Source organism: Erpetoichthys calabaricus, chromosome 3 (genome assembly GCF_900747795.2).
Source record: "Erpetoichthys calabaricus chromosome 3, fErpCal1.3, whole genome shotgun sequence".
NCBI lineage: Eukaryota > Metazoa > Chordata > Cladistia > Polypteriformes > Polypteridae > Erpetoichthys > Erpetoichthys calabaricus.
The window spans coordinates 42,910,273-42,930,216 of NC_041396.2; the positions used below are offsets into that span (position 1 = coordinate 42,910,273).

Consider the following 19,944-nt stretch of genomic DNA (forward strand, 5'->3'; position numbering starts at 1 on the left):
CTGCATTTTCTGCACAGGGTGGAGGAACTCCAGGCCCCGTCAAGCCACAGCTATTTAGGAGTTTATTTGCAAACGCAGAATGAGGTCTTCATTACCTTTACTGCAGATTTTAAATTGATCAGTCAGTCACTCACTCGTCTAAAAAAATAAAAACTGGCGAGACCGGTGAGGATTCCATGAAGCGTGCTTGTAAAATCGAGACTTAGCCAAACAAGGCTCAGTCAGTTCCATGAACGGCAAGTGTTTCTCGTTAACTTAAGGTGGGCTTTGGCAATCGACGGTTATGCACACACTTGTGAGATTTAAACAGCGCCAAAAAACGATCATCAATAACATCTACCAGGGCTCAAAAACTTAAGGAGGGTGCAGTACTGGCACATTGCGTACCTGTGACTAAAACAAGAAACTGACGTGATGTGTGGTGTATTATGGGGCAACTTTGTGTTAAGAGTTTTATTCAATTGTTATTAAACAGAACATCAGAGACAGTGGTGGTCTTTTCAGCAATTGGTCAAGAAATAATAGTTGATCTATAACAGGGGTCCTCAATCACAGTCCTGGAGGGCCGTAGTGGCTGTAGGTTTTTATTCCAACTCCTTTCCTAATCAGAAAGCAGTCCATCGAACTGTTTGACTTGTTAATGCTTGTATTCATCCAACAGCAATTTTAATTGCACTGTAGCGTTTCCTTCTGTGAGAACATTATCCATGTGTTTTGTGGACCAGAATAGATTTAAACTTGATGGCCCTTCCAATTCCCCTCTCATTTATTTGTTATCACAGATCCTGCACGTGAGCTGGAGAGCTGCTGGTTTATTTGGTTATCTGCATCTCATTATTAACTAATGTCTGATTATGAAAACAGGCAAAAATTAAAACTTAAATGCAGCTGCTAAAATCTAAAATAGGCAGTTAAGGGTTCTGAATGGTAACAGGCAAGAGAACTAAAATTAAGCCCAAAAAACATATTGCTTTAGCAGTAAATAAAAGGGTTCTAATTTAGAAATTGGTTAAAGTGAAAACCTGCAGCCATAGCAGACCTCCAGGACTGTAACTGAGGACCTCTGAGCTACAAAGTATCTAACATTTGTCTTTGATGAATAAAGGGACTAACAAGGCATAGAGTTAAACACCAACTTTCATTATCAGCAAGGACTGAGCTCTAATTAGGACACTGACTGGAATGAAAACCCGTAGCCTCTGCGGCCCTCCAGGACTGTGACTGAGGACCCCTGCAAGAATATCTCTCTGTCACAAATTACATGTCTGGTCAGTAAGACGTTTTTGTTACAAATGAACAATCACGTCAGTATGGCACTCGAGTTACTGTTCCTATTTAGCATTCCATGTTGCTCCTGTTTCTGCACTCTTCATTGTCCATCAGCATTTGAATACAACTAAGGGAGCAAACTTAATAAAAAGGGGCAAATAGAAAATGGCGCAGGAAACTTCAGTCTTTAAAATTTTCTCAGCAATATAAATGTTTTAGATTTTCTTTGAATAAGAAAATCAAAACTGAGCACCTCAAAAAACAATGAGAACAGATAAAAATAAGAAAGACACACTGGTCTACTCATTTAAATATATACTAGCAGTGTATAAAGGTTCATCTGAAATCCTAATTAGTATAAAGACAGTGCTGGGAAATAAAACAAATACACATATGACAAAAAGATGAACCCTGATGAAAGTCTTCAAGAACACTGGTATGCCCTTGGTGACAATTCTTAGGACTTTCCGATTTCATTGCCTTTCTGTACCATACATCACTGTCTGGCTTTACACTGTAGCCATTATCCTGTGCACAAGGACATCACGATTTAAAACAGCATGGCTGGTGTCTTCCTTAAGACAAACAACGTTACGTTACTTGGTGTGAAATGATCCTCCCGCTTACGTGGCTTGTCAGCTATGAGTCAGCAGCTAACACCCAGAATTGATCACTAGTGAATCATGCGAGGACAAAGATAAACTTTTCACCATGTTTGCCCGGACAGGTTAAGCAGTGGAGCCCAAAGCTGCTCACCAGACAGCCAAATGTTTCTGATGCAGCTGCAAATCCTAACGTGGCCCTGCCATTACAGCATTCACACAGGAGCTTTAGAAAGTAGAATTCTGTTAAAATGTATGTTTTGAAAGAAAGTGACAGACTACCAGAAACTTCTAGACATCTGACTGTTACAACAAATAAACCTTTTAAAAATGTCCCCTTGTTTATTTGACCCTTTTGGTTTCACTCACAAGGCCTCTTCTTGCCTGGCTGCCTAAGGGGAGCATTGTCTGTAGTGTTAGCATGAACTGAAGTTTTCTCAGCTTCTGCCATTCCTGTTTTGAGTTTGAAATAAAGTGTGAGATGGCAGCTTTACAAAGAGGTCCTGTTCAGTCGTTCAAACACCGCTGAACCAGGTGTACTGGCAAAATGCAAAGATTACAGTGGCACTGGGAGCAAAAGAATAGGAAAAGTGCCTCACTGAAGCACAAGGCAAACAGGAATGGGTGTGAGCTGTGTCACGTGACCTGAGCCAAAATCAACTTTAGTCTTTTGAAAGCTGCACTTCATTTGTATTTTTAAGAAGCAACACAAAACAGGAGTTTCCTTACATTCAGTATAACTTAATATTTTTTGGACTTGTGGGTATAAAGTGAGTGGCCACTTTATTAGGCCTGTCGGCACTCTCTAAGACATGAATGCTGAATCAGCGACGCCAGCGTACGTGCCAAAAACATTGTTAAAAGCAGGAAGGCACGTAAGCAACAGATTGTGTGCATGCGAGTACAGCTCAGAAGGCGAATGGGCAAAATTAAACACTGAAGTAACTGGAATGCAACCTGGCACCCGACACACTGACATGAGTGTATCAGAATCAGCAACCCTCCTGGGATTTTAACACATGACATTGTCAGGATATAACGGTTTGAAAACTTCAACTGCACAAGAGAGGTACAAAAAGATGCACATCATAATGCACAACTCACCAAACCTAGTCACAAAATGGGTTATAACAGCAAACAAATAAAAATAAAAAGGTGGGACAGTTGTAGTGGGCTAAGGAAAAAAAACACTGGACTCTGTGAGACCGAGCTAATGAATCCCAGTTCTGATTCACACTGATATTTGGACCAGAATACGGTGAAAATACTTGAGATCCATTGCCGTGAGTGTCAATGTGGGCTGGTGATTTAACCTCCTTCCTGTTAACTTTCAAGACCTCTCAGGCTTGCAATTCTATGTAAAAAAAACAATGTTGATGATATATGGAGTGTTAGGCCCAAATTATGCTATGGACATTATTCTGCTGCCATCCTGTAAATGAAATAATGTCATACTGCAAAAATAGCGTTAATTTTTCTCTGTATTCTGCCAGTCTACGGTAACCCGTCAATACTCATGAGTATGGAGGATATTCTTTTTGTTGGTGTATAAATGAAAAGCTGACATGGCATCTGTACAATCTAATTACGGTGATATGCCTGTTGAATTTGGTCTGAGTGAAGGTTCACCTTGGTGCAAGTAGCTCTGTGGGGGGAAAAAAAGGCAAAATTATTGCACTCTATTAAAAGAACAAGGAAGCCCCCTAAGCATTGTTCATAATGCAGCAGCTATCAATGTTTGCTTCAGGGAAATGTGGAAGTCACAAAGCCTTGTGCTGTGGTAGCCTACAATAGTGTAAGCAAATAAAAAAATTATATATATAAATAAAAGGAAAGTGGCAAAGAAAAACGATTTTACCATCCCAGTTGAAACATTGGGTGTTGCGAACGGTTTCAAAACATATCACACAAAGTATGTGTCCTAAATCTGCTGTGGACAAATCAAATACCTTTTCTATAGTATTTATGTTGACTTTTCACTATGTACTACAGCAATGTGACCGTTTGGGCCTGCTCAGCTGAAACATGTTAGAAAGGTCCTTGTCTGGCTCCTGGGGCACGACACTCAGTTTGATGGAGGAGGCTCTTCTGTGTAGCTCATGTGTGACATGAAACATGGGCCAGCAGTCCCATGATGCCCTCTTGACATCTTGTGACATCCCTGAGAAAGTCGTACTGTTCAGTGACGAAATGGAGACCCTGATAAAGTAGCCATTCAACCTATGCCATTAACTCCAGTTAGAACATAAGAAATTTGACAAATTAGAGGGGTCCATCAAATATTTTTTTAGCTAATATCTAAACTATCCCAATATCACATACAAATACATCCTAAAGGTTGTCATTGTTTCCGCTTCAATTACACGTCTCAGTAGTCGGTTCCAGATTCCCACAATTCATTGCATAAAGTAGGGCTTCCTGGTTTCAATCCTAAATGCATTTTCCCCTAAGTCTTAATGGACTGAAAAGCCCAAACACTGACACAAGCCCCGTTACTAAACACTCTATTAATGTGACGACTTTTCCAGCACATACCAAGGAGTAATCTGCCGACATGATTGACCTGGTTGCCTTGAATCTGAACTTGGACCTTGTCCTTAGACCCTGGGAGAGGGCTGATGGTGGAACTTGCTTGTACTCTCTGTTGTAGGCATGAGGCCACGGCCTGTGGTTCCAAACCATAGAGTTCAAGATTTTTGATAAGAGTAACCTAAAGGAAAGAAAACAATTTGTTATTCTAATGCAAGAAAAACGAATCACTATAGATAGATAGATAGATAGATAGATAGATAGATAGATAGATAGATAGATAGATAGATAGATAGATAGATAGATAGATAGATAGATAGATAGATACTCTAGTGTGTGAAATAAGTGTGCAGTGCAGACTGAAAGTGAAAAGCAAAGCAATTGTATGAGACTGACTAGCAGCCATCACTTCTAAAGCAAGGGGGCTCAGGTTTGATTGTGGACCACCACAGTGGCTGCAGGTTTTTGTTCCAACCCAACCTCTTAAATAAAAGTCAATCCTTGCTGATAACTGAACTTGTTATTTCAATCTATGACTTTAATCTGCTACACTGGCTATTTCTTACATTGCAGTTTTTTTTTTCCTATCCGAGGACATCATCCAAATTAGTTTTCTTTTTGCAGATTAGTAACTATAATTACGTCATTTTTTTCTTTTCCAATTCTTTTTAAATATTTTATTAAAACAGATGTGTCTTTATGTGTATTAATTCTATATATAGTAAATCTGTAAAATTTATACTTGCATTTTACCTGAGAATTTGTCACAGCGCTTTGCAGCTGCATTTAGTAAAGAGCACTATATAAAAATAAGCTAAAAGTGAATACTTCACGATTAACACCATAGATGTTAATGAAGCCAAGTTAATTGGTGAGCCGCTGCCTCCTTTGTCACTTGCATCAAGTTACGAAAGCAAGAAATGTCGGTGTTTAATACTAAATTAAGAAATTATACACTAATTACAATGAAACACAAAAAATGTTTTTTTTAGCAGTAACTGCATCAGTGGCAACAACTGGTTTCTAATGCAGACACTGAATTGGAGCAAAAACTGAAGCCCTCCACAACCAAACTTGAGGACCCCTCCGCTAAAGGGATGTGCATTTTTATTTACTATTTTCTAATTTTTAATCAGTTCCTCAAAACAATACATATAATTTGTGGACATCAGACTAAAGAAACGTAACATTTAGAACTGTGTTCAGACTCAAATCCCTTAACAAATGCTTAATGGAGAAGCTTATTTGTCTTCTCATACTACAAAACAGTGCCTGTTAACTACTTGTCTCAAATGCAGGAAGTCATTGTTATTAACCATTTCCTATTCTCATTATTTCTTGGTATCCAGTTGCTAATACTGCCTTGACCACATCGTTTATCCCGACTATGTAAGAAGGACTGAAAATTTTGCTGAGCACCATTATACTACAGTTACAGCTACGACAGTCTACTATACAGCACTGGCCTCATTTATGAAGCTTGCAAATGTACAAAGAGGCTTGAAATGTGCATATGCAACTTCCCATGCAAATGTAGGAATTTGTAAAAGAAAACTGGATTGTGGAACATGCGTATATTTACAGCAAGTCCAACCCATGTGCAAACAACATTTCAGAGAAACTGAGGAATGACGACACACTTGATCAGGCAGAGAAATGTAGCCAAACCAAACTTGTACATAAAATAATTCACATCACCAAGCTGTTAATGTGCACTGACATGACAAATATACCTCAAAAGTAATGAATATAATGTACAGATTGCATTTTAGTTCCATTTTAAAAGGGTCAATGCTGCATATATGCACAGAAAAACTTTTTTGGGTTATTTGTCATCTCTCATGGAATTGACCGACAGGTCAGGAATATTTTAGCCAAGTCTCACCGTCATGGTCGCTGCGCTATTAACCAACCAGTGAATCGTTAATTCCAGTTTTTGTATGGTGTGTGGGTTTACATCCATAAAACAGCAAGTTTTTGCCAACATATAAAGGCAATTTGCAGCAGCGTTTGGGTCTCCTAACGTAACTGGACCAATCTGCTGCACTCATATTGCAATAAGGGCACCTAGCAATAATGAAGCTGCTTTTGTTAACCGTGAGCTGTGACATTTCATTAAAACACAAGTCATATGTTATGCCAAGGACTGACTGAGAAATGTCATGACTCAGTCGCCTGGGTCAACTGTGATTCATTGACTTTGAGGCCAAGTAGCACTGGCAGATATGACGGTGCTATACATGGCGGCTGGTTTATTGGTAAGGTAACTGGCTGAACCTGCAGTTTTTCATATGGCCTGTACTATTCAGTGTAACAGCAATCATGTCATTACATGTGCCAGGTGAGAGTGGCTACCCACCCAAACCCTGGTGCCTTATGTGCACCCCAAACTCCCAGAATGCACAAGAGTGACACTATAATGCCACACATAATCTTGTGCTCTCAGTTGTGGAACGCAGCCAGATATTCTTGAATGCAGGTGGCAGGGTCTCACTGCATAAGGTTGAAGGCTGCTCTACTAGCCAGTGACGTTCTACAGCATTGTGATTGCATATGTATGAGGGCAACTAGCATGCCCCATATATAAAAATATGCACATTTACAAGGTGATTGTGGTTAATAAAAGGTATATTGTGTTATTGAGTTATATACACCCCTGGTTTTATATTCATTTTCCTATTTTTTTTGCCGTGCGCATATTTTCATGGCTGAATCTATACAAAGTTTTAGAAATAAGGCTCGAGGAGATGGAGGCCACCCAGCCAATCCAGGATAGCCAAAAGTTTAATTTTGCCAGAAACTTCATTACCTAAAGTTTTGGTTCTTTTTCCTCTATTGTTGCCACTTGGTCAGTTCTTCCCTTTGAATGATTTTTTGTTTTATTTTCTAGTGTTCTCCAACGGGAGCAAATAAGATAAAATGTACCTCTGTCATTCTCCGTGTTGCTGCTTCATTTAAATACATATGTGGATTTACAGTATATGTGACATGACACACAGATTTCCATTTTTGTTGGGGTTTTGTGAATCTGTGTAAGCACTTAGTCTATCATAAGTTCAGACTGTCCATATTACTAACTGAGAATGGTAAACCGAATGGACGCAGGGACATCCGGCCATGGGCCGTGGACGCAAAAGACGTACTGCGCAGGCGCCCCACAAACCCCCCCCCCCCCTCCAAGCAACGGAAACCGGCCGGATGGAATGCAACGTAAACGCACAAAGCCATTGCACACGAAATGGGACACATACAAAGAAGAGGATTGAGACCCACGACACCCAAAGCCCCCCTCCAGTAACTGAAGAAATGAGGTCACGCGCCCCTAGAACACCAAAAACAAAGGAGTCACACGCAGGCGCCACATAGCACACGAAACGGTTCGCACACAAAAAGGACGATTCAGCCCCACGACACACAAACACCCCCTCCACTAACAGAAATAAAAACTCAGGCAACAAGCCCCCAGCACACAAAAAAAAAGAAGCCGCGAGCGCCACACAAAGCCCATTGGACACGAAACGGGACAGACTACGGACATAGCACGCGAAACGTACACAAAAAGGACGATTCAGACCCACGACCACACTAACACACATACAAAAACGGGCAAGGCTCAATACAAACAATGAACGCCGTAAACTGCAACGAGCTTCTCACACACCACAGGCAAATTGATTACAGCTCCAGAATAGCACGTCCCAAATCCTGCACATACAACGACGCGCCTCTCAAACGGCACAAGCAAAAGATACACGTCAAGGACATCAACGACAGACTCCTGCTAAACGATTGCGCCAGTTAGCTGACAACGCGTTCAATAATAAGTCCACTATTCATGAAAATTCATTGGGATTAATTAATGTCATTTGCAATCATTGTCATTCACTTAACTTCCCTGAAGAAACAAATGGCAATACAAGTTATGAATTTACACGTTGTTGTCAAAAGGGTCAAATTACACTGCCTCCTTTACATTCATTTCCTGCATTTCTACAGAAGCTTTTAACTAACGAAGTACCTGAAAGTAAAAACTTTATGAACTGCATTACATCCTACAATAGTTCATTTGATTTTGCATCTACCGGAGTAAATATCAGGTCACCAAAAGGCAATGGCCCATACTGCTTTCGCGTATGTGGACAAATATTACATCGCATTGGAACACTGCACCCTGAAACAAATCAAGAACGCAAATATGCACAAATCACGTCTGCACCTACAACGCGCTTCTGAAACTGCGGAAGAAAAAATGTCTCGGCTCCAAAAACACATGTCACTCCTTATTCAAAATATCGGTCCCAAGCACAGAAACATCGGTATCCACTATGAAAATGAACAGTAACAATGCACGTGACATCCGTCTTGCCACACTATTAATTATAAATGAATGTACAATGGCATCCAGTCACTTACTCAACACCATTGATAAACTTCTACAAACGTTGATAAATAATAATATTCCCTTTGCAGGAAAGGTACTTTTATTAGGAAGAGATTTTAGACAGTGCTTAACTATTGCTCCACTTGCAATGCACTCAGCTATTGTTCAGTCCACCTTAAAATACGCGGACAATTGGCATTGCGTTGATGAATAATTATATTCCCTTTGGAGGAAAGGTACTTTTATTAGGAGTAGATTTTAGACAGTGCTTAGCTATTGCTCCACATGCCATGCGCTCAGCTATTGTTCAGTCCACCTTAAAATACGCGACGACGTCATACATAAACAACAAGAGACCGAACTACAATACATATACAGGCGCAAGACCCGATTAGTGATAATACGAAGAAACAAACAGTCCGCATATTAACAGTGAGTTCAATCCTACTTATTACTTATCCATATTCCTAACTATACAGATCAAACAAGTCATCAATTCACGATCACGGGTACAAAACTAGACGGCTCGAGTAACGGGACCACAAACACGAACCCGCATCAAAAAAAAAAATTCACGTCGTCGCCTACAACCCACTTCGAAAACCGCGGAACAAAAAATGTTACGCGGACAATTGGCATTGCTTTCAAAAGATACACTTGGTACAAAGCATGCGATGTCCAGATCCCGAATATAACAATTGGTTATTTCAATTAGGACATTGTACACTCACCAATACAGATGGACTTCACCCAGATATTATTACAATTCCTCAACCCTTTATCTGCGACGACTTACTTATGGAAATATTTGGAACAGCGGTCTCATTAGACCAAATACCCCTTTTAACACAACGAACTACAGTGGTGTGAAAAACTATTTGCCCCCTTCCTGATTTCTTATTCTTTTGCATGTTTGTCACACAAAATGTTTCTGATCATCAAACACATTTAACCATTAGTCAAATATAACACAAGTAAACACAAAATGCAGTTTGTAAATGGTGGTTTTTATTATTTAGGGAGAAAAAAAAATCCAAACCTAGATGGCCCTGTGTGAAAAAGTAATTGCCCCCTGAACCTAATAACTGGTTGGGCCACCCTTAGCAGCAATAACTGCAATCAAGCGTTTGCGATAACTTGCAATGAGTCTTTTACAGCGCTCTGGAGGAATTTTGGCCCACTCATCTTTGCAAAATTGTTGTAATTCAGCTTTATTTGAGGGTTTTCTAGCATGAACCGCCTTTTTAAGGTCATGCCATAGCATCTCAATTGGATTCAGGTCAGGACTTTGACTAGGCCACTCCAAAGTCTTCATTTTGTTTTTCTTCAGCCATTCTGAGGTGGATTTGCTGGTGTGTTTTGGGTCATTGTCCTGTTGCAGCACCCAAGATCGCTTCAGCTTGAGTTGACGAACAGATGGCCGGACATTCTCCTTCAGGATTTTTTGGTAGACAGTAGAATTCATGGTTCCATCTATCACAGCAAGCCTTCCAGGTCCTGAAGCAGCAAAACAACCCCAGACCATCACACTACCACCACCATATTTTACTGTTGGTATGATGTTCTTTTTCTGAAATGCTGTGTTCCTTTTACGCCAGATGTAACGGGACATTTGCCTTCCAAAAAGTTCAACTTTTGAATCATCAGTCCACAAGGTATTTTCCCAAAAGTCTTGGCAATCATTGAGATGTTTCTTAGCAAAATTGAGACGAGCCCTAATGTTCTTTTTGCTTAACAGTGGTTTGCGTCTTGGAAATCTGCCATGCAGGCTGTTTTTGCCCAGTCTCTTTCTTATGGTGGAGTCGTGAACACTGACCTTAATTGAGGCAAGTGAGGCCTGCAGTTCTTTAGACGTTGTCCTGGGGTCTTTTGTGACCTCTCGGATGAGTCGTCTCTGCGCTCTTGGGGTAATTTTGGTCGGCCGGCCACTCCTGGGAAGGTTCACCACTGTTCCATGTTTTTGCCATTTGTGGATAATGGCTCTCACTGTGGTTCGCTGGAGTCCCAAAGCTTTAGAAATGGCTTTATAACCTTTACCAGACTGATAGATCTCAATTACTTCTGTTCTCATTTGTTCCTGAATTTCTTTGGATCTTGGCATGATGTCTAGCTTTTGAGGTGCTTTTGGTCTACTTCTCTGTGTCAGGCAGCTCCTATTTAAGTGATTTCTTGATTGAAACAGGTGTGGCAGTAATCAGGCCTGGGGGTGGCTACGGAAATTGAACTCAGGTGTGATACACCACAGTTAGGTTATTTTTTAACAAGGGGGCAATTACTTTTTCACACAGGGCCATGTAGGTTTGGATTTTTTTTCTCCCTAAATAATAAACACCATCATTTAAAAACTGCATTTTGTGTTTACTTGTGTTATATTTGACTAATGGTTAAATGTGTTTGATGATCAGAAACATTTTGTGTGACAAACATGCAAAAGAATAAGAAATCAGGAAGGGGGCAAATAGTTTTTCACACCACTGTATATTATGTCCAAAAAATATTAATGTTGATCACATAAATAACCAGGTCATTTCATTACTTCCTGGAGAGGCACACCTCTTTCTAAGCTCTGACAAAGTTGACTCTGATGACAACAATGACCATCTTAATTTCCCCTTTGAATATTTGAACACTATTAACCCAGCCGGATTACCACAACACAGTCTTAGCCTTAAAAACGGAACAATAATCATGCTATTAAAAAACCTTAACACTAAACAGGGTTTATGCAATGGTACACATTTAGTCGTCTACACCATGACACACAATAGCTAAGTTTCCATCCAGTTATCGTTTTGTTATCGACAAACAGAATATACATAAAAAAAAATGTGCGAAATTTGCTGTCTCCAGCCTGTTTCCATCCAACTGGCTTTTTATCGATAAAATGGTGTGCGTGATGACGTCATCCCCCCCCAAAACGAACTGTTGCATAAGTTTTGTTGTATCGCGAAAAAAATCTGCCCTTGAGCCGTTTCCATACATAATTTTGTGTATGTCGCAAATTATCTACCTTTTGTTTTCCACGTTACACACCCGCCACTAAACAAAGAAACAAAGAAATGGAGAGATTATTCAGACAGTTTTTTGAAATTTGCCAGCTTACTGTTATTTCAGGTTCACAAATAATTGGAATTGTACATAATATCCGAAGACGACAGCAGAATGAAGCAGTTGCTTGTCTGATAGCCCTAGAGCTCGAAGAAAGTACCCCAGTGCGACGAAACCCACGGGTATGGGAGAGACGACGGAATAAGACCTTCTGGGAGGAGGTGGTGGAGAGACACTTCACAGAAAATCTCTGGCTGCAACATTTTAGAATGACACGGCCGACGTTTGAGATGTTTTGTGGATTCATCAGTCCTGATGTTGCGCCCATCACAGGTTGCCACCGACCACCGGTTCCAACCCAAAATCAGATTGCCATCGCCCTTTACAAGCTGGCAACCTGCGCCGAGTATAGAGTAGTTGGAGAAACTTTCGGGGTTAGTAAAACTACCATCCATCGATGTGTATATGCTGTGTGCACCGCTATTAAAGAAAAATTAATGCGGCGTTATATCAGACTTCCGACTGTAGCGGAGGCCAATGAAATTGCATACCGCAATTCCTTGGTGCATCTTGTGCCACAGATTTACGGTGCGCTGGATGGCACACATGTGCCTATTCTTCCCCCGATGGAAGGCTACCGCAATTACATTAATCACAAAGGGTGGCCATCTATTGTTCTCCAGGCCCTTGTTGATGACAGGTGCATGATACGAGACATTTGCGTTGGCACTCCTGGAAGTGCCCATGATGCAGCTGTGTTTGCAGCATCGGATCTGTACAGGTGAGCCTACCTTTCAACATCCCTTCTCAGTGCGATAACAACTGAATTAGTACTGTAACCTGCTTCCCTTAAGGTTTTTAATTAAAACTGAAATTTGAATTAATACAAAATAACGACGTTTAATCAAAAAAAAACTCTCTTCATCAGACCATGCGAACCACTCCGCCATTCTCGTTTTGATTGCACGTGATATGTGACACATTTATTTGCGTTAAGCCCTTTTTTCCAACAAAAAGTGTTTCCAATGTAGTTTTTGCGACATCTGAAGTATCGATATGGAATTTATGCGCTAAAGTTAAACGGAAAAATATTATGTCGACATGTACAACATTTTATCGATAATTAGCATTTCCATCAGCTATATTGGTAAAAAAATTTGAAGCGCTAAATATTTTTTCGCAAAAACTCCTTGGATGGAAACCTGGCTAATGTTATTCAAACAACAGTTCTTACAGGATCACATGCTAACAATACTGGTCTAATTCCTAGATTTGACCTTACAAGTTCTGACCTGGAATTACCTTTTACACTTAAACGGAAACAATTCCCCATTTAACCTGCCTTTGCCATAACCATCAACAAATCACAAGGACAAACCATGGACAAGGTTGGCATCTACCTATCTGAGCCCGTTTTTGTACGTGGCCAACTTTATGTGGCCTTCTCACAAGTTCGACGTTCATCTGACATTAAAGTTAAGGTCATAATAAAATAAAAATATTAAAAAAAAAAAAAAAAAGTTAAGGTCATAAATGCTCCATGCCAAGGAAAACTCATTCAAGGACAAGACACCATCTTTACTACTAATATTGTTTACAAAGAAATTTTCCAATAAACCTTTACACTGTGCCAAACACTTTATTGTTTGCTTCCTATCTACGTCATCTACACCTGCACACTATGCTATATCTCATTCATACATCACACTCTTTGTAATTTCCCAACACCAGGGGTTGGCGAGTGAAGCGAGCAGGGGGCGGAGCCCCCTAGTTATATAAGAAATGACATGTGAAGCACAACATGCATTCACATACTATCCAATTACCCCTTAACTTTTGTCTTGTTTAAAATAATACACAAAGAAATGTATCTAGACTTATGTCATTAGCGCGAGCTTGACCAGGCCATACCAGATTGATTTATGCATGTTATGCTTCACTCATACATAAAAAAAACAACTGCATAACCAGATGAAACATGAAAAACAGAATGTACCTTTTTGTTAGAGCCTCGTGATGCTACAGAGATTTCTATTGGTGCGATATGTCCCTTCCGAATGATAGGCTGCTGGTCAGGGAACATGAGCTGATGGTAAGGCTGCATTCTGTCCAGACATCTAGAAACATTACAATCACATGTGAAGATCCATTTTCAACATACTGCAAAACATTACACACACACACACACACACACACATATAATCTGTCTGTATCTTCCCTATACATTCACTTTTCCCACTGATCGAACTAGATCAAATGTTGCTTAGTTGCTCTCTAGGAGTATATGGACAAGACAGACTACTCTGGAATACAATTTTTTTTTTAAATTTGTGTGCTACAGTTTGCACACCAGTGACCACCTGCTGGCTCAAAACAAGTGAAACATCTGAACAGACTGAAGCCAGACAAGCAGACAAAATGACGACAGCTTAACATTACTCACCTGGGCAATGCCCCGTGCTATTTATGTCTACAATAATATACAAGAGGAGTACCGTGCACCTCTGCAGGAGCATGCGGAGTGAGGTTTGACCGAGAGTGCAACACAAAGTAGAATCAAAGGGTTGTTGTTCAACTCAGCTTCCTAATCTAAGCATAATATACAATAAGGAGTATTGTGCACTTTTGCAAAATATCTTTAACTACGGTGCTTAACCACTGGAAATCAAATAAAGGTAGCAAAGTAACAAATCTTCAGCATACAGCACCTGGGGCCTGGACAGCAGTGATACAACTGAGAACATTACAGTATTCCGATATTTTAAAATCCTCAAATAAACAGAAGACAGTCTCTGATTAAAAACAATCACAAATAGAAGGTAAGAATTTCAGTAAAATTAAAAAAAAAAAAAAAAAGAGTTGCATCATATTAATACTTAAACTTTTGGGAATACTGCTGTTTTAATATGAACTTGAACAATAAGTCTTAAAAAGTATGCCTACAACGGAGTATCTGTTATTAAACACGACAAATTCAAAGTCAAGTCCTCACAGGTAGCGCAGTGGTAGTGCTGCTGCTTTGCAGTAAGGAGACTGTGGAAGATTGTGGGTTCACTTCCCAGTTCCTCCTTGTGTGGATAGCGCTTTGAGTACTGAGAAAAGCGCTATATAAATGTAATGAATTATTTTATTATTATTAAAGTAACTTGCAAAAACTGTTTAATGTGTAACTATGTATCATTTGCAAAAGCTGGTTAATTTTTAATTATGGCACAAAGATCCTCTCATTGATACCTAACAATAAATGCGTTCTTAGTAAAGGTCAACTGGAGGTTCTTATATCCTCATTAGGACTATCAGAGAAGACAGAGTCCGGGGTCTGAATGCTGAATGCTCAACCAACAGATTTCAGTTTTGAACTTGCAGATATCTGCTGACGAATAACACATATGGTCTTTTTACATTTTCCTTCTTTATCACCTGTGTTTGAAAAACTAACTAGATTTGAAAAAGATGTGCAAGAATTATGTACAATTTAGCAGATTTTGAAAACTAACTAAATCCATAATATAAGGCAATGTGTCCCATGGGCAAGAAGATCACTGAATATCATCGTTATGTATGACGCCAAGTAACTTCCCAGCCATCTCTCATTTTAAAGAGTTTTACTTCTGTGCCCTACAGTTATCATCTTAGTATAAACCTCAGAGTGGGGCACCTGTACATTTCCATTTATTCAAAGTAATTTGAACAAATAACTAACTGCTATTTTTATTTTTACAGTTGGAGCACATTTAGGCTGATTGGTAAGTCTCTGGTAGGGTTTAGATCTAGAAGCTACATATTCAACATTCCTCCGCAGACAACAGTCTAGACACTAAGCCACGCTGGCCCACTCATTTTAAATGTTTTTCCCCTCACCATTGAATCATTGAATGTTCCAGCATTCTCTAAATGCTTTGCCTCCTTAAAACGAGCCAAGTGGTCCTCCAGATTATGACAATTCTACACAGTCTGCTGCAGGGGGACATGTGTGCTACTCGCTAGAACAATTTAACATGCAGACCTAACCTTTCTAATGCATTTTCTCTCAATTTATTATAATAAAATGAATACTTCCCCTTAAAGTAAATTAATAAAGTATGAAACAATTTGTACTTTTACAGTTGCTGTGTTTCCTGCTCAGCAAGCGTTTTCTTGAACTAGAAGTAAAAGCTAATGCTTACTTCAAAGTACACACTGTACAGTACCTGAAGCAAACTGCGCTTACTGTAACATCATCATAAGTTGTGTGCATGGTTCATCACAAGTTGAAATTCTTTACTGTAATCAATCATCAAATGAATGGTTAAGCTTTATTAACATACCAGTTTTCAGATGGTCAAAAGAAAACTAAAATCTGTGTATAACACAGAGCAGCTGCGAGCCAAGTCCAGTTAAAATTAAGAAATATGGCACCGCACAAGTTTTCAAATTCCAAGTATTGTCGGAGATTTACTTCACATATACAATGAACTGGAAATGTAATTTTCACTACTTTTATATATTTTCAGTAGCTGTGCTCCAAGGCAGCGTTTTTTGATTCTCACATACCTGGAAAAAAGATCATCCCATTTCAGCACTTCAGTTTCATGCTGCTCAGGTTTATCTAAAAGGCAGTCACAGAGGATGGGGTTCACATTAATATAGCTGTGGAGGAAATGAAAAATAGATATGTTTTATGGAAACGAGGAAACGTTCACATTTCACTTGGGCAAAGTTTACTGACAGTACCTTTTAAAATGATTGTAGGCCAATACCTACATTACCTGATGGCCTTTTAAAAAAACTGCAGACTTTACAAAAACGCCAGCCTTGAATCATACAGTGGCCTGGCGTGTTGGACTAGCATTAACTACCTAATCAAAGAAAAAAACGTCACCAGAGTAAATATAAAAAAGGCGCTTACTTTTTGTTTTCAGTGTGGACTAGTTCATTGGTCTTCACATAGTCTGTTACAATGGTCCTGACTTCAGTGGCAGTAAGGAGGTCCCCCTTCCTATTTATAAAACAGTGTCATGTTAGCTCAGTTACAACAGTGGAAGTGGACATCAGGCAGAAGAAAGCAAACGTAGCAAACCTGCCACACTGATCAGGTTTTAATATTGCCTCCTATCAATCCTGCATGGGGGAGGACACTTAAATCAGCAGGGTCTTCACAGTTACACCGACAGTCTGCATTAGACAATGCCTATCAAAAAGGGTATTCACCTCTTGGACGTTTTCAGATTTTACTGTTATACAACATTAATTCACATCGGATTGAACTTGACTTTTTTGACACTGATGTCAAAGTGATCAAATTAATTACAAATATAAAACACAAAACAAGTTCACTGTGTAGGTATTAATCCTTTTCAAGTCAGTATTTAGCAGATGCACCTTCTTCAACCATGATATACGAGAAAAAATACCAGGAAAAGTACAAAGTTTCACTGGGAGCAGCTCACAATCTAGTAAACACCCCAATCCCACTATGATCATCAAGATTGTAAACTAGTCCAATCAGACCTATAAAAAAGCTTTTTAAAATAAAAAATACGAGTCCTGGTAGCTTGATATGGGTGGAGCATGATCAGAACAGGCAACTTATGGGTCATTTTATGAGATTGCAACATTAACGTGTTACTGTGCTTCAAAAGAGAAAAAGTTGATCATTCAAAAAGAGTCCAGTGATGCAGCTAAAAGATAGAATTACAGTTTGCTGAAAGCTATTCTTGACATTTGCAGCTGAAAAAAAAAAAAAACAACATGATTTGAAGAGTACAGTGGAACCTCAGGTCACGACCGTAATTCGTTCCAAAACGCTGGTCGTAACCCGATTTGGTGGTGACCCAAAGTAATTTCCCCCATAGGATTGTATGTAAATACAGTTCGTACAGTCTGGAACGGATTAATTGTATGTAAATATATGTTTTTAAAAGATTTTTAAGCACAAAAATAGTTAATCATACCATAGAATGCACAGTGTAATAGTAAGCTAAATGTAAAAACACTGAATAACGCTGAGAAAACCTTGAACAGAGAAAAGTAACATTGCAAGAATTTTTAAGCACAGGGAAAACATGAACATTTGAAAAATCCGTAATTTATACAAAAACTAACCATAAACAACCAAGAAAACTAACCTTGCATGAGTCGAGTTCTGGCATGAAGGAAGTTAGGAGGAACTGGGTGGAGAGGAGATTACAGTTTTGAGGTAAAGTTTGTGACGATGCGGGTTTGCTCCCATCTTGCTTCCGGGAGTCCTTGAACCCGTCACCGTCGGTAATGTTACCGATGAGCACGACAGTGAGGCACTACAATGGAGCAATCGGATGGGTTCAAAAAGTGCCAAGTGCTTTTATTAAAATCAACAAAACAACAATAAAGTCCAAATTAAATAAAGTGCAGTGCTTTCAGAATCCTTCAATAAATAAATGATCCCATAAAAACAGAAGTGGAGGTTAAAATACACAAGGTTAACAATGCTTGAAGCAGTCTCTTTACAAAAAGCCTGGTGCATTCTTTAACTGCCTTCTCGTCCGGCTCTCGCTCTCGCTCTCTGCACAGGGAGAGACTGAACACGTGCGGAAATCATCGCTGCGTACAAGCCGGAAGGGAAACTGGCTTGTTCGTCACTCGAGTGTGTGGTCGTGAACAGATGCAAAAGTTTGGTGAACTTTTTAGTCGTAACCCCAATTTGTACGTGTTCAGAGACGTTCGTGACCCGAGGTTCCACTGTAACTCTAAAAAAATTTTAATAATGCACTTGACACAAATGAGACAGTTTCTACAGCAGATCACTTTTACTTCTTTAATTTGGCCTTTTCCAACTATAGTTTAGTTCTACCCTTAATGCACTAGATATACATAGAATTGTTATACTCTTCAAATGAATCTGCAGTCTTTATTAATCTTTGCTTTTCTCGGTTTTCTTCTCTGGTTCTTCTATGGTGGTGTTCTGTGCCACCACCACCACCTGATCATGAATTCTGAATGTAAGCGAATATTCCAACCTGCTATGATAAAGCCTTCATTTAAAAAAAAATAAAAAAATAATGCCGCTTGAGTAGCAACATGCACGCCAATAACACAGACTGGGCAACTATATGGAAGACAATGATGGTACTGTATTAGATATGATGCACCAACAATGTTAAACCTGAATGGAGGATCCCCCATTATGACAGTTTCAGTTATTGGCTCCTTTTGGCGTAGGTAACATTTCCTCTGCACTTGCATATGTCTACTTTTTTTATCCTGTAAATTTAATTCTCTAAAATTTCTCTCCAGGACTTACCTTTGATTTTTTTATTTTGTTGCAACAAATACCACAAAGTTGCATAGGTCTTTAAAATGTTTAATTGATGCACTATTTTGCAGAGATGAGATGTTGCACTCATCAAATAGTTTATTACATTAATTGTAATACACTAATTAACTTGACCCAATATAAAACGTGTACTTGATTTACTACTGACATACAGCATGTAATGTTCATAATGTATGAGTACATGCCTGTGTATGGGGGTGGAGGGGTCTTTTGACCTTCGACACCCTAAAGTAAGTGGAGGTCTTAATACCTTGGCAATGACTACATAATGATATGCAGAACCCAGGATGTCATTCATGGGACATACCTGGAAGTAGTTTCTGGTCAAAACTTAAGAGCCATTTCAGGATATAAAGCTAATTAGTTTCAATTAGGAGGTGAGACAGTAAAAGGATGTCAACTGGTGCAGGATTAAGTGTGAGTGTGAAAAAAGTGTAGGAGTGTGAAAAAAAGAGTGCAAGTACAAGGAGAGTAGAGAAGGGGATGCTATGTGGGAAAATGAATGAGTCAACCCTCAGAACACCATGTTTATAGGTTAGCCACTTGGCATGAAGATTTATTGTTTTCCCTTTTCTTTTATACTTCTGCATTTTCCTTGTCATATTAAATAATTCTTGTAACAAAATGCCATTCTTGTTTTATATTGCATCTCCTTGGTATTTGTTTGGATTTGGGATGGCTCAAGAGTGACCCCTAGTAGTCAAAGGCTTTACTACTTTATTTCTATATGCAGTGCCTCATTTACTGTGTATAATTTAGAAATTGAAGGAGCTAAATAAGGAACTGGAGGTAAGTGTTACCATCAGCTGTGGATGGAGATA

The 19,944-nt window shown here is 39.3% G+C and overlaps 1 protein-coding gene across 1 annotated transcript in view; it reads right to left on the reverse strand.

Moving 5' to 3' along the window:
* Nucleotides 1–19,944, reverse strand: part of eif2d (eukaryotic translation initiation factor 2D) — a 54,973-nt gene that overhangs the window by 393 nt on the left and 34,636 nt on the right. The window contains exons 11-14 of the mRNA XM_028796699.2: nucleotides 16,718–16,807; nucleotides 16,363–16,458; nucleotides 13,826–13,946; nucleotides 4,407–4,581 (exon numbers count right to left, since the gene is read on the reverse strand). Coding sequence (XP_028652532.1) covers nucleotides 4,407–4,581; nucleotides 13,826–13,946; nucleotides 16,363–16,458; nucleotides 16,718–16,807 — 482 coding nt within the window. The remainder of the gene's footprint in view (nucleotides 1–4,406; nucleotides 4,582–13,825; nucleotides 13,947–16,362; nucleotides 16,459–16,717; nucleotides 16,808–19,944) is intronic.